This window comes from Sturnira hondurensis, unplaced genomic scaffold (genome assembly GCF_014824575.4).
Source record: "Sturnira hondurensis isolate 20B ecotype Veracruz unplaced genomic scaffold, ASM1482457v3 Scaffold0009733, whole genome shotgun sequence".
NCBI classification, from domain to species: Eukaryota; Metazoa; Chordata; class Mammalia; order Chiroptera; family Phyllostomidae; genus Sturnira; species Sturnira hondurensis.
Genome location: NW_028082364.1, coordinates 1,856,262 through 1,882,108, shown reverse-complemented (window position 1 = coordinate 1,882,108; position 25,847 = coordinate 1,856,262). Strand labels below are relative to the sequence as shown.

Here is a 25,847-nt window from a genome sequence, read left to right as displayed (position 1 = left end):
TTTTAAATAGAGCATCCCAGAGGGAATGAGCTCTCAGAGAAGAGGCCGGTGGCTCCCCAAGTCTGGCCCTGGCCCAGCAGCAGCAGCAGCAGTATCCCCTGGGAACTCGTCAGGTGGAGATTCCCAGGGTCCACCCCAGGTTTACGGAATCAGGAACGCTGGGGTGAGGCCTCGCAATGTTCATTTTAAGAACCACCCCCCCCCAGGTGATTCAGATGCATGCAACTGCTGGAGAAACACCAGCCTGTGCACCGCTCTGTGGGTAAGGACACTGAGGGTCAAGGCCACACACACGGAAGACCAGTGGCAGAATGGGGACCTTCCCGCACTCAAGGGGTGGCTGACCGGGCTGACACTGACCGTGTTTGACTTTTCCTTCCCCTTCAACCTTACAAACTTGTTTCTAGAGTCCAACAGACGCAGAGGCTTAGCTTTGTTCACAAAGACGTGTCGAAAGGCCAACGAGCATCTCCTGGTCTGCCGTTCTAGACAAGGGTCAGGGTCCTAGGTGAAGGGGAAGGCGGTGCAAGTGACAGTCCCCGCTCTGTCCGTCAGCCCCGTGACCAACTTACTCCTCTCACACGCGCCCTCTGTCAACTGGTGAGAACGCCAGAGCTGCCTAGAAGCCACTGTCATTGCCAGAGCCCAGGTCAAATGATCGCATGCCCAGTGTCTGAGCCAGGCTCCCTGCAAGTACACCCTGAGGTCCCACCACAAGCGTCCCCCCTTCCCTTCGGATCCCCACGGCATTTTGTCTGACTCTGCCACACACAGCATTTTTATCGGGAAGCCTGGAATTGCAAGTATTTGGGCACGCAGCTAATAACATTAATACTACCACCTACAGCACTTCACCGTTTCCACCATCTGATGAGGATTACTGTGGGGATTGAACAAGATAAAATTTATACTGTGTGTAAATTACCAGGTATGTCAGCCTACACTGATAGCATCTTTGGCTTCCCTTCTGGAGAACTGAGACCTGCATCTTTGCGCTTCTCAGTGAAGGAAACGAGCCAGGGAGAGCTCTGCGTGAGCAGACCCGGAGTCTGCCTCAACCACACACTGCTCAACTTGGGGTACTTACTAATCACTCCGAGCCTCAGTTTCTCATCTTCAGAATAAGGATGAAAATACCCATCTTTTAAGGTTATGGTGAATATGAAACGTTACATACGACACGTGAAAAGCAGATGCTCAATAAACGGTAGAGGTGGTTACAGCGCCAGCACCTACACCAGTCCCTGGCAATAAGGTGGGATGGCTCCCCGAGACCGCTGGTCACGGCCCCTGGTGGCGGGCGCAGGTGCAGGAAGGAGCGGGCGACGGGCGAGTTCTAAGCTCGGACCCTGGCTCTGCTACCGTTAGCCATCTGGTTTTGGACAAAGTTGCTTTACTCATCTAAGCCTTAGTGTCCTCATCTGTAATTGAGAGACATAATATTCACAGTAGACCCCTCCCTTAGCCATGGCTTCACTTTCTACAGTTTCAGTTACCTGTGGTTAACCAAGGTCCAAAAACACCAAATGGAAAACTCCAGAAATAAACAATGTATAAGTTTTAAGTTGCATGCTATGCTGAGAGGCGGGACAGTGTCTGTGCCATTTCGCTCGCCCGGGTCAGAGCTGCTGTCCCACTGTCACAGAGCCTGTGCCAACTAACTCTTATCTTACTGCTAATGACCCTGAAGTACAAGATTAGTGATGCTGGCCATTTGGAGATGCCAACGAGAAGCTGTCAAATGCTTCCTTTAAGTGAAAGACGAAAGTTCTTGACTTAATAAGGAGAAGAAAGTCATACACAGAGGTTGCTATGATCCATTATAAGAAGAATGGATCTTCTATCTGTGAAACGGTGGAGGAAAGACACATCGGTGTTGGTTTTGCGGTCGCACCTCAAGCTGCAGGTGTGGCCACAGTGGGTGGGGCGTGCCTGGTTACAACAGAGCAGGCACCGAACGGCGGGCGGAAGGCGCGAACAGCAAACGCGTTCTGATCGATGGAGACGTGCTGCCCCCAGAAAGCAGCGAGACTAAAGGGGTCCCCTCCAGCAAGGGGTCCCCTGAAACAGGGGACCACATTCATACAGCTTTTATTACAGCCTGTTGTTCAATTATAATTTCGTATTTTATTATTCACTATTGTTGTTAATCTCTCGCTGTGCCTAACCTATAAATTAAAATTTATCACAGATACGCGTTACAGGAAGGAACACAGTGTGTGTAGGGCTCAGTACTACCCATGGTTTCAGGCATCCCGGGGGTCTTGGAACGTGTCCCCAGTGGATAAGGGGGGAGCTGCTAAACTTCATAAAATCAGCTGTAAGGATTAAATGACCAAACATCCGTAAACCCCTCTGCGTCAGTGTCTGGCACTGCATACACGATAACCACTAGCGTTTGCTGTTTTCAGTCTACACGGACTTCGGTGGTTATGGAGACCAAAGCGTGTCCACAAGGCTGCCAGCCCAACGCCCTCCGTTGGGGAGCAAAGCTCTTCCTAGGTACAGATGTTCACTCCGAACATAACCTCAGGACTTGAACATTTCCACCCTTCACTGATACACTGAGCCACAGATCAACATGTGGACTTCCTTCCCTTCCGCAATCCATCCTGGAGGCCAAGCGAGGTATCAGGGCCACAAGAGACAAGTCACCCAAATGCGCTGGGAGAGGTCGGGGAGCAAACAAGGCAGCCACTCCGAGAGGCCTCTGCTGCCCACTCACCTCACCCAGCGCCAGGGCACCCCCCCCTCCCACTTTCCAGCCCCACAAGTGACTGGACTTTCCTTAGGAGACTTACTAGACTGGCTTTCACTTACACATGTATTCGCTGGCTTCCCCACTACGGCGGACGCTCCTTGGAGAAGCAGCCTGGTCTGTTTGGGTGATGGCTGTGTCCCCAGTGCCTCGATGGGGGCCTGCCACCTAAGAAACAAGTATGTCGTGACAGCTGGAGCGCAGGGCTGAGAGCCTGTGTCGACGACAGCCTCCTGATGGGAGAAGGCAAGGGGACAGACTCCTCCTCGGGGCCTCCGGAAGAAACGCTGGCCTGCCCACACCTTGAGGTAGCCCCCTGAGGCCCGTTTCAGACTTCTGACCTCCGGAATTGTAAAATTACAAGTTTGCAGTATCTAAGTCATTACATTTGTGGTGATCTGTCACAGTGGTAATAGGAAATGAACATAGTCGGTAAAGGTCGGGTCTGATGCCTCTGTTCCAAGCAGAGCAGAACTGTGAGAGCAGACAAGAGGCACAGAGGCAGTGAGTGAAGAGACAACTCCGTTTAAAACCAGGTACCTGTGGGTAATCAGAGAAGGGCCGCACCGTCTGCTCTTCGGCCCCCAGCCCTTTCTTAGCGCAGCGCTTTCAAGTTCTGGGATGAGTCTTGAGACACGTGCTCAGCTAGACCCCTCTAACCTGGGCTGGAACTCGGTGCTGGCGCCAGGCCCTCCACGCTGCCTAGCAGGTCGGGCGGGCTCTGAGACCACATCTGGCGACAGGCAGGGCAGGAGGCTTCTGCATCCGTTAGGAGGTGTCGTCGGCTTGTGGTTTCGTAGGAAAGGAACAGCCCAGACTCTGAAGGCAGAGCAACTGTACTAAGGCCCTAAACCGGCGTTGTTCTGAGGTCCCATGGCAGTCAGTGTCCCTGAGAGTGCTGTCTGTGTACATGTGTGTCCTAACTAACACAGACCAAGTACTTAGGTTGTGAGCAGAAACTGTCCCAGGCCCTGTGCACACCTGTTACCGTATTTAAGCCGCACGACTCTCCTAGGTAGGTGCCTCCACCTACCGTGAGAACATCGAGGCTCCCTCTCATTCCTCTCCCGAGGGAACCAGCCTGTTGCCTTCGTTCCCAGAAGAAAAACGCAGCACCCGGTGCCGACCGCTGAACGAACACCTTCTCCAGGACAGCTACCTTCCCGTTTCACCTGAGGCCCCTTATTCCCTGGGGTGCCCCGGACTCTCCCCTCCAAACCAGGTAAGCTATTAAAGCTGGATCTGGGCTTAATGGGCTGCTTTCTGCCTACAGGGCCAGCTAATTAGTCTTAATGATCTCATTATAGATTCCAAGTATTTCCAGCCGCTTCTTTACCCATTATTGCCCACTCCCACCCCACCCCTAACCCCCCGTGTCTATTTTCCAGACAGTCTCCGCCAAGTCCTGGACACAGGTGATACACGGATGCGCCATTCCTATCTATCAGAACATCCGCTGCTTCTGATTAAGCTTCTCCCTCGCTGGATCCCCCCGGGGTATCTGCCTTTGTGTTCCTTTGGCTAGGGGAAAATATGCTTTGCCCAATTATTAGACGTAAGGACAGATTTTAAAAACTACCTCTGACTTTCACTGATCATATGACTGTAACCTACCCATAAAGGGCCAATCATAAACACGAGTTTATCTGATAGAAGCTTGGAAAGTAATCCCTTCTCCCTTCTCTCATTGCCCCCAAGCCTCACAGCACTCACTCAGGACAGAGTTCAAATAAAAATGAAGAAGAGGAAGTTACTTTTCCTAATTGGTTGAGGAAGTAAAAGGGAAGCAAGAGCTTAGCAAAAGTGAATGAGGACGTGTTGCCGGAGGGCTACAGACTGACCTTGGGCAGGCCACTTAATCTCGACACCTCAGCTTTCCAACAGGTAAACAGTGTGACACTCCTCACCTCGTGGGGGCTCTTGTGAGGGCAGAACAGACTAATGTATGAGAAAGCGGTATGCTCACTGTAAATTTGTAAACAAATGTTAGTTACTATCACTAAAGAAAAGGCAAGTTTCCTTCCTTTGTATTTCTACTTCTCTCTGTAGCAGTTCCTTCTAGAATACCCTCCCCTCTTGATCCAAGTCATTTACTTGCTATTTAAATGGTCTCAACTTTAAGCTAGAGGTCGCTTCAGGCACCAAGTACTTGTTATGTATGAGCCACAGACGTAGATGGAAGCTTTGCTCATCCCTGGAGAGCAGCGGTCCTCCCCTTTTGGGCACCTGGGGCTGGTTTTGTGGAAGACAATTTCTCCTCGGACCTGGGTCGGGGGTGGGGGGTGGTTTCGGGATGATTCAAGCGCGTCACATTCAAGCTCGCCTCCTGCTGTGCGGCCGGTTCCTAAGGGCCCGACCAGCACCGGTCTGAGGCCCGGAGGTTGGGATCCTGCTACAGAGAGAACCGTCTCACCACGTCTATAAACCCTTTTCATATATCAGCAGGGCCAGGATCAGCAAAACGCATGACTGCTTCTCAGGAGTTCGACTATCTGAGGAGAAGCACTGCTCACTCAGACGCTATCAACACGCTTGTCATCTGAGAATTCCAGGTGAGACCGTAAAATGTCCAAGGAAAACCAGTTGGCCGGGGCACTGAGCACTTCCAAATTTGTGGCTGGTACAAACTTCCTTTGCAACTAACAATATCCAGCTCTCTGTAAAACAGAAAGCCTCGTTATGGCTCTTCTCCACACTTCCCCTCTCCAGTGTTTGTCAACTGAGTTCACCTCCATTCAAATTAAACAAAACAGAAGGTTTTTATTTATTCTGGTATTTCACACCGAACAGCTCCCCGGAGGTTCTCCACTTACCGGCCTGAGTAATACTATCTTTCCCCTAGTTTATTAGGTTGGCGAAGTTAATTTAGAAATAACCCAGGGAACTCCAAGGATCCTGGGAAGGGCTAAGACACAGGCACACCTGCTCGGCATCTCTCCTGTACGTGGCCATCTCGCGAAGGGGATTGTTTTGCACTTATTTATATAATTTCTTAGAATACAAAAAATACATTGCTAACACGAAACATCTTCATTCTGCTCACAAAATGCTTCCAATTCTTTATTTCATCTAGTTTAGACCTGGAACAATTTGATAAACTCGTGCAACTGTTCATTGCCAAAAACCTCCCCATTTTCATCTGAAATACCACCGGGGGCACACAGCATCTAATTAAATCCGTACAAAGCACAAATGATTGACTAGAAACCAAAATGCACTTCAAAGTAAATCTCAATTAATGTGACACCCAATTTCTAATCACTCCAATGTTCAAGGCTCACGCACAAAACATATTCAATTTATTTTGTAGGATTCTATTAGAATACGTTTTATATTTCAACCCAAGAATCACATCTAGTGGTTTGCCAGCAGTTTGGTTAGGTATTTTTTTCTAGTTTAGTCTTACCAAAAAAAATGTTATAAGAAGTTCCTCCTCAAGTTCTTCTTTGTTTAATTTGAGAAGGACTCTCACTGCCTGACATTTCTCTCTCTCACTTGGTGTGTGGGTCTGTGCTTCCCTCGGAGAGAGCACAGTCCGTCTCCTCTTTCCTGGTTTCCATGACAGTGAACACCCAGTGGAAAACCATGAAACCGTCGTCTGTGCGGGAGTCACGACAGCAATGTGCCAGTCAACCCGGTTTGTGAGACAAGACCTCAAATAACAGCGCCGTGTTCGACAACACGCAACAAATGAGCGTTTCTCGAGCAGCAACTCTTTTCCTGTCCAACAGAAAAGAACAAACGACTCATCCAGCATAAGAGTGGCCAAGCGCGGCTCATCCCGGGTGAAAGTAATCAGCCATTTGATTAGTTCTGTCTTGCAGAGGCCAATGGGCAAAGCTAGTCCCAGAGGGAACCTGGCTGGCAGAGCTGATGCCAGGAGCCGTAACGATGGCATCCTGGCCACAGTATACTCGGGTGTCACACTGTCAACCCATGCTTACAGCGTCCTCCTCACAGTGCAGAGCCACCGAGACTGGTGCTACAAACCAGGGGACAGACAGAGGCCGTCTGGTGAGGGGCTGGGAGGAGGGGCCCCTGCGGTTCTTGTCAAGGGAATGACCTCGATACATTGATCACCAATCGGTACTCGATGCGTATAATATACATTATTTCAAAAGATAAAAAAATGCACACACAAGGAAAAACTCTCTTTTCAAACAACGCAAAGCTCCCACGAGTGCAGCTGCTGTGTTTTCACGTCACCCACACCCACTCCATTCAGTTTTCCTACCGCGAACGCCTGCGTGTGCCAGGCACGTCCACACAGCCTGTCTTTCCCTATTTCTCACAAGGCATCTAAAAAGTGCTTGCAATGTAACGGATGTTTAGTTTTTTTAATAAAACACTAATTAAAGAAATCAATTTATGCTTTACGTTGCTGTGGGTTAAATAATTCAAAGAAACTGGCGGAAGCTAAGAAAGTCCTAATACTTAAATTCACATATTTTTTACTCCCGTTTCTCATCCCTCACAGTCAACACCGAGCAATCCTGAATCAAGTCCTCTTGGCGAGGGCAGTGCGCGAAGCAGGGTCTCTCTGGGCAATGCTGCGCCTGCGGATTGTCGGCCAACGCTAAGCCAGCTGTGCTGTGCGCACTGCAGTGCCGTCCTGCTGGTGAAGCCTCTCAGGTTTATGGGGGCCCTTGCGTCCAGGAGGACCTTATGGAAGAGGGTCTAGGCCCTCCCTTTGCCAGTCCCGAGATGTGCGTGACATGAACCCACCCCTAGGCGAGCTCTGCCAGTTTGTTCTCGTTAACTTGGGCCTCCTCATTTCCTTCACTGTTTGACGGGGCCACTCAAAGGGCATGCTGAAGGCCTGGGAAAGAACCAAGTCTAGGGAAGGGCTTCTCAGTCTTCTTTAATGCTCGGACATCGGGAAGTGAGAGGGCACGCTCCCCGGTGGGGGGGCCAGCGTGGCAAGGCCCGTGGGGTGCCCTCAGAGCTCGGCAGAGCGTGCTCTGAAATGACCACTGAGGACGAGGACAAAACCCCAGCCTGGCCCTCTTCTCTCCCAGGCAGCAGCTGGGGCGTGATGCAGGTCATCGGCGTGCAGTGCACAGAGCTGGAGCTCCCGCTGGCCCACGGTAGCAGATGACTGGGTTTTGCATGCCTGGTTTACACTCTTCAAATATTTATAGACCGCTGTCTTAGCCCCGAGCCCTGGTTGTCACTTAGCCAAGTTATACATTCACGGTTCTTTTAATCTTTCCTTAGAAATCAATCCCACTTCTCTCCACTTCTGGCTGTTCGTCTTTCTGGTAATTTATTCTTTTAAAATGCATAAAAATAATACAGGTGTGGAGCAGAGAGGGGCTTGCTCTCCTTCCCCATTACAAGGTTATGTGCAAAATAAGATTATTCAGACCCTTTCCCTTTGTATGATCATGTTTTAAAGAACTCAGATTTGAGTCGATGGGCCAATCAGTGCTTTGCAAGAGGAAGGGAGAAGAGTCTCGTCAGCATCACGTGCTCCAAGGACGACAGGGTCACTGCGCGGACTCTCTCACGTGTTCACAGAACACGGTGAACAATGGGATCCAGAGCCATGTGGCCACAGAGAGGCCGCCACGCCTGCCCCCCGGCGCCGCCTCCCCGTGGTCACTGCCAGCCAACTTCCGCTCTCCATGGAAACAACAGACACAAATGAGTTTGTCCCACTGCAAAGGAGCACATGAACGAAAATGTCCCGGAACCCGACATGAGGAAATGCTACCTGTAGTCCACTATTCAAAGACAGTATTTAACGTTTTTGAAGAATTTCACGGAAGCCTTTTTTTGGTGTATTGCTCCCCCCAGACCCCAAGAGACATGGTCATACCACCTGCAGAGTTTAACACCTTGCTTTTTCCACCATTATAATAGAAAATTTCAGGTCTGAACTGTCTTCAAATTGGAATAAAAAACATTTTTAAAGACTTTATTTTAGATGAGGGAAGGCAGGGAGAAAGAGAGGGAGAGAAACATCAATGTGCAGTTGCCTCTCATTTGCCCCCCCCGCATGGGGACCTGGCCTGCAACCTAGGCATGTGCCCAGACTGGGAATCGAACCGGCTACCCTTTGCTTTGCAGGCCGGCACTCACTCCACTGAGCCACACCAGCCAGGGCAAATTGGAATATTTAGAGGCCATATATTATTCCATCCAGTAAGTGGATGTATCTAATTTTACAATTCCCTGTGTTAGACATTTATACTGTTTCCATTAGTTTCTATATTAAATGTCGTTATAAAGAAAATCTATGTGTAAGCCTTTTCTATACTTAAGATTATTCCTAGATTCACATCACTAAAATTAAGATAGCAAAGGACACCCAGAAAGCAAATTTAGAAGAAGGAAGGAATTATTGCTGGAGGCGGCGGGTACCGTAAGTCACCTGCGGCCCTCACCAGTCTTTCGCCTCTCCATTCACACGGGGGGTGGTCAGTCCCTCAGCGAGCAAGCGCTAGTTCTCACTCTTACCCAGCTCTACCATGAGCAGGCGCGTGAGGGCCGTGTAGAAGGTGGTGCGGCACCTGAGGTCACCGAGGCTGTGGCTGTCGCTGACCCCCAGGAAGGGGAAGTGATCGCTCTGGAAGCAGAAGAGCAGCCGAGGTTACACGCTTGCCGACACTGCCCGGGGCAGTCCAGTCACCAGCTCAAGAAAGCACGACTCACCGTGTGGTTTTTCAGCATGAACTTCACAGCATCTATCTTCACAAGTTTTTTCAAAAGGATATAGGTAATAGAAGTTAAGGAACCTGTGGGAATGTGATTGTCTTATTGATAGGCAATAAGCCATAAGATAGCACTCAATTATGATGGCGCCAATTTCTATTTATGAAGAATAATTATTTCTAAAGAATATTCCTATGGACATGTCCTTCATACTATTAAGAAGGATAATCTATTATTAACTAGTGCAATTACTTTCCCTATCTTATACATATTCTCATTATAGAAAGAAAGAAGGAATTTTATAATTAAGACAAAACTTCTTTACTATTAAAACCTTCATAGTAGAAAATTAAAATGACCTTTTTCTACATTTTGGGTGTCATGTGAGAATTTCTTTTCACTTAATATTATTTCATAATAAAATAATTATAAAAAACCCATAATATGCTATCGAGAAAGAAAAATTTTCAATTCGAAGGAAGAATGAGCTCGGTTAGAAACCTAAGGAAATTCTGCATCAGATGAAGGGGACCAGCCCTGGATGGAGGGGGGGGGACACACGGGACAGAGCAGACATGTCACCGAGCATTGAAGGAGAGGCTCAGCGGACTGAGCACTTCTCGAGAACCTCCTGGGTGCAAGGCATTTTGGATCTGTTAACTCACAGCCACGCTGTTCAACTCGATCTGTTATTTCTAATCTACAGACAAAACAGGCACAGAGAAGCAGGGGTCTTGCCGAGGGCTGCACAGCTGTGGATGGACAGTGCTGGGACTTGAACTGCAGTCGGGCCCTGAAGGTCCTACTCCTTCTCCTGTCCTGCTCTGAGGCCTGAACAGTTCAGCTGAAAATGAGAACCAAGTTAAAAAATCATAACCGTGATCACGGGTCTAAATAATTTCTGGTTGATGCCGTCATCAAAGTAGGACTGACATGGGTTCGGAGGACATCGATTCAGGATGCAAACACCCCCCTCCTCTACCTCGCGGCAGTCAGGGGCCTCCTCCTCCAGCCAGGGTCTCTCTTGGCCACTCCCCACACTCTTACTCGGGCCCTTCTTGCCAACCGACCGTAGTAACCTTCCAAGGCACCATTCGGGCTGCAGTGAAAACAGGGACTTATTTGCTTACATCATCTCCAAATACAGCACTCTGTAAACTGCCTCTGCAGGGGGCCACTCAAGTCCAACTCCAAGTTTTTGTCACTGGGGCCTGATGTCACAGAGTGGAAAGCACGCTGGAACACGGGTCAGGAAACCTGGGCTTTCGGCTCCACGACTCCGTCCACTCAGCCGGTGGAGTCCGGCACTGCGCTCTGCCACGTGGAGCCTGCGTGTCCAGCCCCAGCAACTGAGGGTGAAACCCGGACTCGGGCTACCCGTCTCCCAGAACTGCTGTGAGGGTGGGACGACGGAAACGTCTCGTCCGTCACAGGCCGGGGAAGAGGACGCAGAGACTGACGCAGACGGAAGGGGCACTACTTGCCAGGTGGATTCTCCCCATCCGAGATAGGTGGCGTCACTTCCGTTTATCAGACGAGGGAGCACACTCAAAAAACTCAGTGAAACTGTCCATACGAAACCATCAGAATGACTTACACTCCAGTCCCTGGGACTCTCGAGCCACCATTCCAGCTGCACAGACAGCCAGCATGTGTGGCCACCTCCGCGCCAGGCCGGACGCTTTCCGGGGAAGGGGCCGTACCTGCGCGTCCCCCTGTCTGCACTGCGCGCAGCAGGGGCTCAGTGAACTGCGGGTCCCTGGCAGGCCAAGGGCAAATGACCTCTGGCAGCAGGTCTCTCCCTGCCCACAAAGACGCAGATCCGATGCTCTTTCCCGGTGAAAATCACTGAGCAGAACAACTGCCACTCAAACTTGGCTGGGTTCAACAGGGCGGGGATCAATACACTAAGAAATACCTTAAGCAATTACCAAATACAATTCTCTTAGCATTGCAGAGTTAAAGTGACAGGGTCTGTGGGTAACAAGAATGCTGCCATTAATAGGAATCTTCCTGTCCGCGCTGCTAATAAACAGCAAGTCACGTTCCGACAACGGAATATTTATGGTGGCAATAAACAGAACATCCGCAGGACGGACCTCCTCTGCCACAGACACACTCTCTGCGGAGCTGCGTCTGTCCACCTTGCACCAAGGCCAGCCTCCATGCCTTTTAATTACATTCTGAAGGGAAAAATAATTAAGAACGTGTATTTTTTTCAATAAAGAAAAAAATGAGAGTTCGTCTGAATATTTATCTTCCCTTATAGGAATTCAATCCAAAGCCAGTTAGGGTCTGTACTGTTGTCTTTTAAAAGGCAAATGGATAATCACTGCATGGTCTTTTGTACCTCTATCTTATTCTTCCCTAAAAGACTCGGGTTCTCATGAATGGCACCACTTTATCTGGTGGGCGTGTTCTAGCTGGGTGGTGTTCTGAACAGCTCATAGCAGAAAAGCATGGTGACAGTGTTCCACAGTGACAGCGACAGGGGGAGGGGTCGAGAGTGAGCGAGAGAATTCTGAGGGGTCGCACATGGGACGTGCAAATGGTAGAACCAAGATTCAAATCCGACTCTGTGACGTAAGTATGAGCTTTTTCTCGAGGTTACATCACATTCATTCGATTTCAAAGAGGCTGGTGATTCCACGCAGACTACTGGCTTTCTGCGATACCACTGACGCTGGAACTCGGTCCCACAAGGAGGTTGTTCTTTCAGGAGGGAACCAATTCACGGAAGAACTTTCATCACACCCGGGACTGAGCCAACTCACAGCCTGGCTAATATCCCCCCACTAAACAGAATTCCCTGAGAACTCCTTTCTGTGTCCGTGTGGTCACGAAAACACCAAGGAAGGCGGAGACGGTCTGGTGGATAGCCAGCAGGACAGAGAAGGGCGAGAAAAGTTTAAAAAAAAGTGTCTCTTAAAGGGGGTTGCAAACTTTTGAAATCTGTACCCTTTGAGGAAGAGGAAACTACACTGACAATTAACTGGTTTCCTAAATTACAGGGGCACCACACACTTTATCTGAGTAGCTGACAGGCACATGAGCACCCAATACAGCTTCAGTTCATGGTACCAAGCTTTCATGGCGTAGCTACCATATTTCATCAGACCTACACCACCAGTGATTATAAAATACATTATTTATTGTATGCGCTACTACAAAAGGGAAGGCATTTAAAAATATCACAGATCATATGACATCCTATTTAGAGAAGTGTTAAAATGTGAAGAGATTTCTGTTTGAGAGTCGAAGGAGTATTGTCGTAAATATATACTTACCAAGCACAAGAGGGTGGATGATGTGCTGATCTGGGCAACACTCTTAAAGCCGTACCTGTTTATAAATAGTTTTTGCAGACCGAATTAGACCCTGATGATAAAAGACAATTCACCACTAAGAAAACTACGTGTCGGAAATTACTGTAGATAGACGACAGATACAAGGTCTAATTATTAGACTATTAGTCCACCTATTTCACAAACAGGATTGTGCTAATAAGCCCTACTGGACTAAAAAACCCAAACAGGTACAACCAAAAGGAAGCGTCTTACGGGATACGAATGCTCACTTACAAGGAACAGGAGTTCAAGTCTTCGTCCTTCAACAAGAGGGTCACAATAGATTCAAACGTCCACCAGGTGGAGTTCTGAAACCCTGGGGGGGGGGGCGGAGGAAGAGCCCTTCTCTCTAAAAACTCACAACCTAATTGGAGGGAGGACTAGCCAATACCAAACTATATTACATCCATCCTCAGATCCATGAACTGAATACCAAACTATATTACATCCATCCTCAGATCCAGGAGCTCAGTGTTCAGGAACATTTAGAAAATTACAGGCGGTAGGAACAAGAAGGAAGGGTTTAATTGAGTGAGCACCTACTTATATGGCAGGTGAATGGCACCGGGTACTTTATTTTTGTTAGATAACATAAATACCTTGTTATACATCTGTTATTTAATTTAGACAAAAACCCTAAAAGGCAGACAATACTTCCTACTGATGAAGAAACGAAGCCTCAGAGAAATGCCACAGCTTGTTCGCGTTCTTTCAGTTAGCGCAGTTACTACGGATTACAGCTATTTCAGGATGGCTGTACTAAGCCTTCAGCAAGACCTGAAGAAGAAAACGTTTTTTTGAAAGAGATCGAATTGAGTTGCCATGGGTCAGATGATGAGAACAGCGAGCACGGGGATTCAGTGAAAGGTCATGGAGGGTCATGGAGGGTGTCAGGGGGAAGCCAAAATAAATTTCCTTGGCCCAAGGAAAAGACTACAGTACAAATCTTGGTTGAGTGGTGGATCAGAAATTAGTTGCGGGAACTCAATAAGTCAGGTACTGTTAAAGGACTTGAGTTCAAATCAATAATTTTACTTTGACCTGAGAAGCAAGTAGAAGTTAATTCTGGGCTTTTGGGAAGAGAAATGATCAGATTAAAACAATGCTCCAGGAAGGTAATCTTGTGAAGCAAGAATTTAAAGAACTGAGTGAAGGTCTGAAAACGCAGCCTACGCCAAGAGTAAGCAGGATTCTCACGCTTGATTCTAGTAGAAAAACAGATACAGAAGATAAATTATGGGGCGCCTTTACCATAGGTGAGAGAGACAGAAAAGAGAAACATAAATCAACATTTCTTTTGATGAGGAATGTTAACAGAAGTATGCCCGAGGGGTGTGCGCTGAAGCTGGTTTGAACATTCTCGAAACCATCGGGAGATGGTGGGATCCGGCGAAAGAAAGCAATGTATTTTAATGCTGTTTCACCAAAGCAGAATCACTACTATTTATTACTAAATACTTCCTGTAACAGACATACCCACTTCTATTTCCGTCCTGCACACGTATTTCATTCCAGACCTTTGTTTCCTTTCTCATCCTCCACTCTTCCCTGACCCCCGGCTCCTTCAGGATTCACACCCAGTGGCGGGAAGACCAGCCACGGGGTAAGGGTGTCTGGTCTGCATATTACTCGCACGCTGAATGGCTTGTACATGAGCTATGTCTAAATGACCTTGAACAAAGAGAGCTCCCTCAAAGCCACCACATCAAAATGTCACATACCCACTTTATGTTCAGCAGGTAGATTGTCAGAAATTTAGTATGTGATCTGTCTGAGTTAAATTTTAAAAGCTCTCAGTAGAAATATAGGAAAGGAAGTCTGGAGTCAGGACCAATTCCAGGAAGGCAGGGCCTGTGTCTCATTTCTCCTTTTGCCCTGTACCGAGCAAATGTTTAATATTTGTTGAATTGAAAGAGGCCAGTAAGGTAAAATAAATCATTCAGATGAGTATGAAATTACAATTTTTAATCATTATTTCATTCTTATAAATAAGGGTGCGATTCTAGCTCTCACACTGGAACCAGCGAGCACCAAAGACAGATGCAGCTGGAAGGGGCTTGGGGTGCAGAAAGCAAACCAGCAGGGTGAGCCAGAACAGGAAATGAGAGTCCCTGGCTGGCAAAAGTGAAAACCATTGAAATAAACAAATAGATAAACAGATCTATGATGCATGTGGACCAAAATTACAGTCACAAAATCCCGGTGTACAGGAACTAAGGAGACAGTCTCAAAGTCTTGGAGAGTTCCTCTGAAGCCAAATAAAAGGAATCACTGTTTCACAGGACAGATAACCCGGGCCAGCCTCGTGGGTGTGCAAGCTGGGCTCCGGCACAGGGTCTTGTGCTTGGCTCAAAGCTCTGCTGTCGAGGCCCTGGAATTCTTAGCCACTTGGGAACAAGTGTTCCCGCACGTGGTCATGTTGTACTGGGCCCTGCAAACTACGTAGGTGGCCTTGGAATAATACGGATGAGTTATTAATCCTAAGAGCTGTCGAAGTTAACAGTAACAACAGGGTAAAAATGAGTCTGGCTCATTTCATGAATTAACGTAGAACTCTTTTATAGGGTTTGTTGTAAAAAGCTAAGGACATTCGGGGGTTTTCTTAAACCTGTGAGGATGATGCAATGAGGGCAGCTACCAACAGAGGGCGTAACGGAAAATCAAAGCCCTCTCTCTGTTATCTATCCGAAACCCACGCTACTGCAGTACACTTGAGCAAATAAACAACTGCAGTCCAGATATTCATCAGTTATTTTTCAAAGGAAAAATCTGAAGGAACAGTAAGCAAATAAAATTTTGGATGCAATGCAAGCCTTTCTTCCCTCTTTCTCTGCATTCCGTATCAGGTTGGCCTGCGTTGCTGCTCTGTGCGACCTCGGTTTCTCCGGTTTTCCCAGCAACTTCCTCGTTATAGTCATTTGAACAATCTCATCCCCTTCCAGGCAGAGCGAAACTGGAACCGCTGGTTGGAAAGCATTTTAAAAAGGAGAAAGATGCCTGAACCTGACCGTGGAGGGCTGCCCCAGGACACGGCCATCTCAACTCTGCGCGTGAGAAAAAGCTAGGTGGAATCTGGAAGTCTTGAACTTTTGTCTTGGATATTTAAAGAGTATACTAAAAAGCTACTCAGACGTATTTGCTAAAGAGATTTTATATGCCCCATATAATGTATTTGATTGGAAAACAAACTTTCTCTCAAAAAAGGGCTCTGGATTTTAAAATTACAGTAGTCTTAACAATTTGGAACACTTCACAGGGGGCAAACAGAAGCCCTGGGTAAAATGGAACAGGCTCGCCCTCAAGTCACAATCAGGGACTTCCCGCCCGGCAGCCTCCTCACACACACATTATTTAGGGAGCTGGACTGCAGGTAGTGCTCAAAGTATAGTCCCTGAGCCACCAGCGGTCCTGGAGACTTGCTGTAAATGCAACTTCTCAGCGCCTGGCCAACACCTGCTAACACCTCCATTCTGGAGGAGAGGCCCGGCTGTTCGCGGTCTAACGAGCAGGTGCTTCGATGTCCACTGAGCCCGAGACGGCTGCCTCGGGGCAGGTGAGCGCAGGCTTTCTCACGCGTCCTACAAGTGAGACTCTTTTGGGATTTCAATTTCCAAACAAGTGGTCAGATAGGAAAACACCAAAGTTCAGAGACTGACTTTGTAGACCATAGACACTGAACAAAGAAATAAAAATAGAAAAAAAACCCAAAAGTACCTGAAAACATGCATTATAAAGTCATAGGGAACATTCCCTATAAAAGCATAGGGAACATGCTTTTCATTTGTTATTGGTACTTTAAATACACTTATTTCAAATATTAATAGAGAAACAGATTTACATTAACAGGGGGTCAATCAGGGACGATTTTAATACTGCATAACTGTTTCTACTTCTGAAGAATACCATCTTGTTTTTAGCACAGAAAGAATGTATTGCTTTAAAATCGGGACTTGAAAACACATTACAGTAAAGAAATGTACTGGAAACAAGCAAACATGCAATAGGCATCTGCAACTGCACTGAAACAGATTCACCAGTCACATACTCCATTATGTAAATGAATTCAAAGATATTTCATGACTGATCAGCTACAAGGGACATAATGATTTATAATTCAAATAACTGAGCACAGAAATCAAATTGAGCTAATATATATTTCTAAATATGCAAACCTGAAATAATTGTTAAAAAATATAAATCAATGCACCCACATTGAAGCCATTCATATCCCTTAGTTTAAAATGTTATAGCTTTTAAACTTTCATCTAATAAGTTTTCTGAAAATATGATTTTTTTATTAACTTCAGGAAGTGCTCAAAAGCAATAAGCAGCTTATAAAACAAAAGGTTATAATTTTAGGACTAAAGAATATATACAAAACATAAGGTGATAGGGAAAGAATCTTAACAGCAGGAACAAATAAATTGGGCATTATGCAAATTATACTAAAAAGAACACAAATCAAATTAATTTTACATTAGATTTCAATCTCAACCTAAAAAGTCACGTAAATCTAAATAACAGATATGTGCTATAAAATATCACAGGCTTCTTTGCAGATAATACGGTCACAAAGTAATTCACCATGAAAAGGCCAGCATTTGCAATACTAGGAAGTACTTATAAACCACTTCATATGTTAGAAATAAAGAGTGTTTCAGCATTATTATTTAAAAAATACAGGCTCAGTGCTTTTTTTAATAATAAAAAAAAACCCCGCGTATCTTCAGAAGCCGAAATGACCACCAGAATTGGGCTGTGATTCCCTTTCCAGCAAAAAGGAAAAGCAGCCTGGACAGGTGTAATTTATCATTTTTCTGATTTAATATCAAAGAAATATATTAAAATAATAAAAAGAATCCTGAAATCCTCAAAATTTGTAGTGATAAATAGCCCTCCCTGACTTTATTGCATTATACCTACTAACAGAAATATTGCACGGTGGATTTTGCCAGACAAGGACGATTATTTTCCAATAAAAAGTTGCATATTAAATTCCAGCACAAAAGTGGGTGTGTAATACTTTGGAAATCTTTTACGGTTTGCCAAGGAACACAATTTTAAAGTTAACTAATACAAACACACTCGGGAAGTGAACCTACACCAAAAATTTCTCTCCAATGCCACCCATTGTCAGAACGTTACCTCCGTATTAAAATATGAATGCATCTCACTGTTTAATTAAACCAACATTTATTTTTCACAACTTCTCCGTATTTGATAGATAACATATAAAAGACGAACTTCATGCTTCTCTCTTATCAGTCAAAGCACGACAGCACTACCCATTACTAAGAAAAGAAGGTTCTGGGTTTAGATTTGGAAAATCGGCCACGGAGAGAAGACCAAGCCCCACACGTGCACCAGGCAGTGCGGAGTAAGTAATGCACTGATGGGGGGCGGGGCGAAAATCAAGAAAGGGCTCAAAAACTTACAATTTTCTTCCTATTCCTTGTGCCTCTTCACTAATGAAAATAATACCCTTTTCAACAGAACAATGCTGACTATGTATCTACTCTGAGGAATTCAGTTTTGATAAGGTAGTATCGTTAGAACATTCTGACCTTCTTAGAATTAGTAACATGCTTTCTCTTAAAACAAGAGCTTCTGGACAATCGTGCAAAACCATGGGTGAAAACACACGTGGCTGCAGACTTTCTGACATAACAATTTATTAACCTGGGTGCATATCAGCCAGAATGTTAGTTAGGAATCTACACATCCGTCTACATTCATTCTGACTCTGAATATAGGACAGTATGAAGCTAATGTAAATCTTTCCAAAACATCCATATACAGATAAGGCTAAATAAAAGGCTTTTTTTTTTAATGTGCAAAAAATATAAACAAGGAAAATACCCAGCCAATAGCGTGCACTTGTCAGGTTGTTTGTATAAATAATCAGACACACAGCCAAAAAAAGGATATCCGACAGAAAGGTCGTTCAGGAACTGGAGGGTCCTGGAGATCACAGGCTCGCACCTTCCCCAGTACTTAAGGTTGGTCACACTGAGTAGGAAAAAAGGGGTTTTGAACTGTGAGCCAGGTATTTGCGTGTATCGGGAGAACGCAGAAATACACGTGCATTTGTGTAAGTGAGAAGACCTAACGCACAAAATACCGATGGAACAGTTTTTATTGTATTCTTTTGAGATAGCACATTCAAACTTATAAATAATCAATGTACAATGGACACTACCGTCCAAATGGTGTATAATTCAATAAATTTAGTTCTGCAAATCAAAAAGCTACCTAAGTGTTTCACAGGAGACACATTAAGCCTGTGCCTAAAACACGGATTTGGGGGACACAGAGGACTTACAAAGGAAGTCAGGTGGAGGTGCACAGTCACCACTGAGAAACGAACCGTCAAACCTGCAGTTCCAGACTCACTTCGTATGACTGTGACTGCTTATCTAGCTTTTACTCTCTGTCAGCAAGACGGCGCTACTTCCGTGTCACACAGACACGGGGGGACGCCGCGTGGAGGTGGACCAGGGTAGGGGAAGCGTGCAGAGTCACGTTTCTAACCGGACACTAGTGGGCTCTGCGGACGCTGTAAGGACACCTCCGTTTGCCGGACCGTGTCCCCGACAACCATTGGTTCCTCCTGGAGGCAATCAGATCTCTCTCAGCGATTCCAAGGTACAATAACCTCTTCCCCGGCTCTTCAAAATTGGGTACTTTCTTTTTAATTAAAAGGAATCCTGGTCGAGTGACTGGAAGAGTCAAAGTCTGCACACTCTCCAAACCCGGGTTTCGGCGCTGCACACCGAAGTTGTTGGAGCCCCTGACAAATACCAACGTCTCCCAGGTGGGGAACTTTACATCTGAGAAATTAAGTTTTAATTAAAACCATGCTACCATTCTAAGAATTAAAGCCTAATTTTTAAAGCCATTTATTAAGAAAATGAGTATTTATACAAATATTTAGACAAAGTAAAAAGGTTCGTTAGAGTCAAACCAGCAGCAACAGCACAGAAAAATCAAAGAGCCAAGGCAGGAACTCACATCTTCGTCATGAACGTCTCCAGAACGTGGCTGTCATCCGTGATCCCTAAGACTTCCGACATGCGGGCGTACACCTGCGTGAAAAGAGTCCATTGTTAAAGGCTTTCTCATTAGTGTATATTTTCAAAAGGCTATTGAATGGAACAAATGTAAGAGTTAACGCACTGTTCCATCAAGACAGAAGTCGGGAGTGGGGGGAAGGGAGCAGAGCGAATCAAGAATTTAGAAAAGTGTTTAGCTCTCTCAATTAAGCTCCCCCCAAACCCAGAGATAGGTCTTACTTTCCATGCTGAAACCAAAACCCGGGGCTCAGGAATTCTCCGCTGGGCACCCCAGGGCCTGGGAACCCACTAAGCTTCCGGTGAGAGTGGGGGCTGCAGAGTTTGTCTGGGACTTCCGTCCCAACCCAAGCCCCACGGAGCTGAGAAACACATACCCGCTTCAGCTGGGAACCTGCCACCGGCAGCCAATGGAACCGTCCCTGAGAGCCTGGCAAAGCCGAGAGGTGGGTTACCACCTCCGAACTCCCTGATGTTCTGGTGTGGTTCCAGGTCGCCCTGCCAGACGCCAGCTGTATGGGATTTCTCTTCTGCGACTTGATCCCCTGTGCTTGTGGCTTCTCACTTTCTAGGGACCAGCCCCTTCGATGGAATGGGAGCTTAGCTTTCACTCTCTGCCGTTTCACGTCCACTACAGCTTGGTACACTGCCACCGGTCAGGAAGGTGACAAAGAAACCGCAGGGCACCCAGAGTTGTAGGGTTATACAGGGGAGCGAAGCTGCTCGCTGCCTGGGTCTCGTATTTGGGTTTTAAACACTACTCAAACCAGAAGTTTATGTTCCAGCATTTCAACCTAAGTCCTGTGACCAAAAGCTCCCCAGGCCATGGAGTCCACTAGAGAGGGGGAGAAGGTGTGGGGGGGGCAGGGGGAGAAGGCAGGAGGAGGAAAGAAGGAGCACGAGGGTGGGGGGAGAAGCAGGGGGGCCCAAGTTCCTGCTGTTGCCATTTCTGCTGACTCCCGAGCCATCAAAAAGGCATTTCAATTACGAGATCTGTGACTCTGCTCGGGAGGGTAGGCCTCCGTCTCTTCTAAGACTGAAGCCGTCAGTGTGTCTGTAAGATGTTTGGGGAGAAGAGGAAACGGGGAAGAGAGAACTTAGATCACTAGGTTCTAGGTTCTGATCACTACTCGACCTCAATGATCAGAAGAAACCTTGGAGCACGAGGCTCAAATGAAGAATCGTGGGTAGAAAGGGAAGTTTCCCAGTCTCACTGTGACCCGAAACCGCTCTCGTGGGTGGGAGTGGATTGGGTCCCCTGGAAAATCGCACAGAGGGATGATGAATGGCATATGCAGCCCTTCACAACTTGACCCTGACCTACCTCTCATCTACCATGTCTCCTCAACCTGAAGCCAGATGAAACGCTGCTGGAACACCGATGCTTCTCACGCAGCGTGGGACCTCTGTGAGCACACATGCTTCCGTTTTGCCCGAATCTGCCTTCTTCCTCCTCTCCCCAGCCCCGTGCAAAAGTCATCTCTCCCCTGAAACCTCCCTCCCCCCCCAGCAGGGAGGCGCCCTCCTTTGTGTCTCCACAGCGCTGGCTGCTCCCTCCACCAAAGGGCTCTCCACACTGCGGCTGGGTGTCCGTCCTCCACCCCCACGACATTGTATTGCCTTTTTATAAAATCACGTTGTTTACTTCCAAGGCTCTACAAATGCTTTCTCTAAGGACAAAACTCAGGATTATTCTAATTTTGATTTTACCCATGCCACACTAAATAAAAAAAGCACTAAAATGTGCTTTTAAACATTTAATATATTTTAACAGTTAAACAATGTTTTTTTTTTATTAATAATTCTTACAAGAGAGTCCCTGGAACTCAAGAAAGCAGCAGGCTAGACAGGCAGGCCTGTTGGGCTCTGCTGTCAAAACAGTTTCTCAGAGCATCGGGCTTGACCCAATAAGACACTAGAAAAAACAGTCAACATTGACACAAGGCAGCGCTTTAATCCACAATTATCCTCTAACTCGCACGGTTCCTTTTATCATCCATTAGCTTTGATTCCCATTACCCCATCCAGAACTGTGTCAACGCTTTCGTCTCCAGGGATTCCTCTCCTCTACTAGGATCTGACAGTCAAGCCTGAGTACTAAACAGGATCATTACCTCTTAAATCCACTTATCTGATCTACTGAATAGTAAATTGAAAAGCTCATTAAGAGCAACAATCTGATTTGTTTTCCTGTGTGACAGGGTCATTTAAAATCAATGTGTGATTACTGCATTTCTTTTAAAAGGCTGTCTCACATTTTCCAAGGCACCTTGTCATTCAGAGAACATACAGAAAATATGAAAATGTCTTCAAACATTTGGAATTTAATTTCGCCATAGACACACATAATTTGGGGGTGGGAAGTGATGTGCCCAGTGAGAAAAGATCTATAAAATTGTTTATCATAAAATGAGCAAATGAAAGTTCTCTACAGATAAAATTCTAACACACTATTTATGGGTTTTGACATTATCTAAAACTTCTATCATTTCATCAAACCTAATTTTTATGACAGCCAGAAGAAGCTACATCATGATGCTGATTTTAAGAAAGGATACAGACAGCATAGGAATGCAAGGCGAGGTAAAAACTCACTTTAGTTCACAGATTCCTAATCTTTTATCCTAGAATTAAGATAATTTGATCACAGTGAAAAATGAGCAAAACATCTAAGAAGTAACAGACGACGCTCATGGTATTGTCCATCTGCCTCCGAAGGATGCAGTGCAGTGGAACCAACAGTCACGTTTTTGGTTATACGTTTCCCATCCTCAGAGACGCTTACGTCGGGACCCAGTCTCTGCCTGTCAGCCGGTGCCCTCCTCCCTCTCTCCCCCCGCTGTTAATGTACCTGTATTTCTCGACAAGACTGCAAGCTCCCTATGGGCAGAGATGATGGTGTCTTTTACCTCTCACGGCCAATACTCAGTAAATGTAAAATGGCTCAAATAAGGTAATATTCAAATGTTACTTTCGGCTGATTCCATTTCATTAAATTTAACAAAATGAAAACAACCCATAGAAGGTTCTTTTAGAGTACCTTTTTCCTAAAAATAATACACCCCAAATTCCACTCACCAGAGGTGACCACTGGCAAACTTTTGTTATTCAAAAAGATGTGGTTTTAATGCTTCAATAATATTTCTGGAAGAAGCTCTTCCTGGGGACCCAGTAAGAGCAGCTCTCCTCCGGAAGCTCGGAGCACCCGCTGTGCCGGCCCGTTCTTGGTACTCCTCACACTGTGTGAAAGGGTGCCATCTCGTTTCGGAATGCCCTCCCCTGTGAATATGGAAGATGCATTTTCCTCCGGGATTTCAAACCTGTGCGGAACTATTCCCTCCGGCATTTCAAGCATGTGCTGCCTGAGGGCAGGGCGGGTGTCTGTTTCTTACAAGTACATGCCCGCAAATACTGGTAAGAACTGAATTTAGCGACAAAGAAAAAGCCCAGGTTCTGGTCCCAAAAGTCTGGATTTGCCCCCCAGTCCACCGCTAACTAGGTGTTACTCAAACCCTCTGAATCTCGGCTTCCTACCTGTAAACAGGAATAATGACCCCAACGCCTTCTTAATGGGCTTTCGGGAAAAATAAATGGCGATCCCTGACACTGAGACTGGCATTTAGTAGTCACTCAACAAACGCCGCGTCCCTTCCCACTCCGTTTCGGGAAACTTTTCTCACGGCAGGGGCTCAAGGTGTCCGCTACTGCCTTTTCAAGACAGGTTCATGAAAAATAACAGAAAAAATACAGTGGGATGAGAAGGAGCTTACCTTGAAGCTCTTGACATGGCACGAACAGGGCTAAAACAAACAAGACTTTAAAACTGGTGTTAACTTAGAAATCTTTTCATTTCTGTTCGGTCAACACACCCTAGTCGAGGTCAGCAATGGTATTTGGTAAAGGTATAAAGCTTCAAAATTTCATGACACAAACCCAATTCTCTCCACTTCTAGTTACTGCCTGAATAGACAGAAAAATGGCCCACTGTAACCAGCCATCCATCTCTCTGGCTCTCGCGATACAGGAAGTTGTTAGAAATGTAAGACATTACCAGTAATACAGACTTGAGAAGGCACGTTCCTAAAAAACGGTTCTAACATGTGTGCTTTCTTATCTCTGCTCATGTTACGTGAAGGAGATTTTAGTTTCCAGAACAGAACCCTTGGCTATGCACCTCATGCTTCAGTGACCACCAGAAACGTCTCTACCTCCTCAAGGAACAGAACGGCAGGTTCTGCCTGTACACACGCAGGGAACTTAAATGACCTTCTATCTGGTTTTCAAAAGGGAAGCGGATGAGATAAGAAGTCCAAGACAAGGACATAAACATATAAATAGCAATAAGACTTGGAGCTGTAAATTCAGTTTAATAAAGAATAAAAGTGTGTGCTGTGATCATTTTTAAACTCCTTTCTTTTTCCAACCCTAATCCTAGGTCTTCAGTTTCCGCAGCGCTGTCTCTAACGTTCTGGTTATAACTTTGAAGAAACTAATTATGTCAATCCTTAAATTTGAAGTAGATTACAGAACTGGGAAACCCGGAATATTAGTTCCTAAAGGTTGTATGGATATATAATGACAGGCACAGAAATTCAATAACAGCCCTCTATGAAATGTACTCAAAAGCACCACATGAAACAAATTAAAAAGAACAATGAATCGCTCATTCTGTGCAAATAAGAAAATAAAAGAGAAAAACTGGTTCTGCAGGTTTTCATAAGAGTTGTTATAATGAATTAAGATTTTGGATAATGAATCTTCAGAAAATTACAGTAAGTTAATACCCCCAGGCCTTCTATAACTGCTCTCAAAGAGCGTTTGCAAGCAGGCTCCACGCAGAAAATTAGCAGGGCTGTGAGAATCAGCTACAAAGTATTCTGCCGTCAGATGATGTATTCCTGAACCAGTTTAGGCTGAAAAATCCACACACGATAATACAAAATCGGTACCACAAAATTAAAAAGAATTGTTATGCATTTTAAAGCATTCCTGCAATCTATTGAGATGACTTACCAATCAAGACTGTTTTTAGCTGGTTGTAATTTGGCAAAACAAAATCTGTCACCAGAAAGGACCTAATATAATGAAAGAATTAACGTCCCTTTGGAAAAGAATTTTGGAACCGAGTGTGAACTCATTTGTCATGAGCAAGAGACCGATTTCCATTTTTTTTGCCGTAGGCTTCAAGTGCCCTTGAGGTCGATGTAGTGCTTTCTGTAAGACAGCCATTTCTGGGGGGGGGGGGAAGTGAAGAGGGGGCAGAGCACTTGATCACTTGCAGGTAAAAGGCTCCGAACTAAAGATACTAAGCTCTTTCATCAACATCGAAGCAGAATAAAATGTGATCAGCACAATTACCCCATGACCACAACAAGAGAATTAACGGTACAAACACCACTGCCACATATGAAACACACAAACTTAGTGACAGCGAGTAGGTCCACACCAATCTTGGCTGATTAATTTTCCCCTATCATCTAAGGTAACATCACAAAATACGGGACCCAAATCCCATGTAAAAAAAATCTTTTGCCAGAATGTAATTTTGAAACCGTAAGATATGTTGGAAAGCAAGTGGTGAATGTTTAGGAATCTGCTTGCCTTACTCAGAATGGCACCTGATGAAGAAAAGCTGGCTATGGAAGTATAAAATAAATACGAACGGGAAGTACTAATTTCACCCGGAATTTCGGAGCCCACCATCTGCGGTGGCCATCTTGCTGAGGGGACACATACCTCACAAGGCTCCTAAGAGGCATTCCCAATCTGCTTGAACAAGCTATTGTGTAAGAAAACCCGGAGCCACCCCTTTGGCCTCCCGTCCCTTCCCTCCGCATCCTGTGGCACAAAGCAGGAACCCAGCAGGCTGGGGTGCAGGGCTGCCTGCTGCCTTGCGATAATCCCCTCTCCCAGCAGGGGCCTCCACTGATGCATGGCTAAGAACACGCTTCCTCTTTTGCTTGCACCCCAGTGGGGCTTCCGTTCCTCACTTGGGCCCAAATCCAGACTGCTGAG

General features: G+C 46.0%; 1 protein-coding gene across 2 annotated transcripts in view; it reads right to left on the bottom strand.

Moving 5' to 3' along the window:
* Positions 1–25,847, bottom strand: part of RANBP17 (RAN binding protein 17) — a 239,136-nt gene that overhangs the window by 71,398 nt on the left and 141,891 nt on the right. For both annotated transcript variants that reach the window (XM_037057757.1, XM_037057758.1), the window contains 4 exons: positions 19,774–19,847; positions 18,691–18,771; positions 9,416–9,479; positions 9,221–9,329 (listed from right to left, as the gene is read on the bottom strand). In XM_037057757.1, coding sequence (XP_036913652.1) covers positions 9,221–9,329; positions 9,416–9,479; positions 18,691–18,771; positions 19,774–19,847 — 328 coding nt within the window. The remainder of the gene's footprint in view (positions 1–9,220; positions 9,330–9,415; positions 9,480–18,690; positions 18,772–19,773; positions 19,848–25,847) is intronic.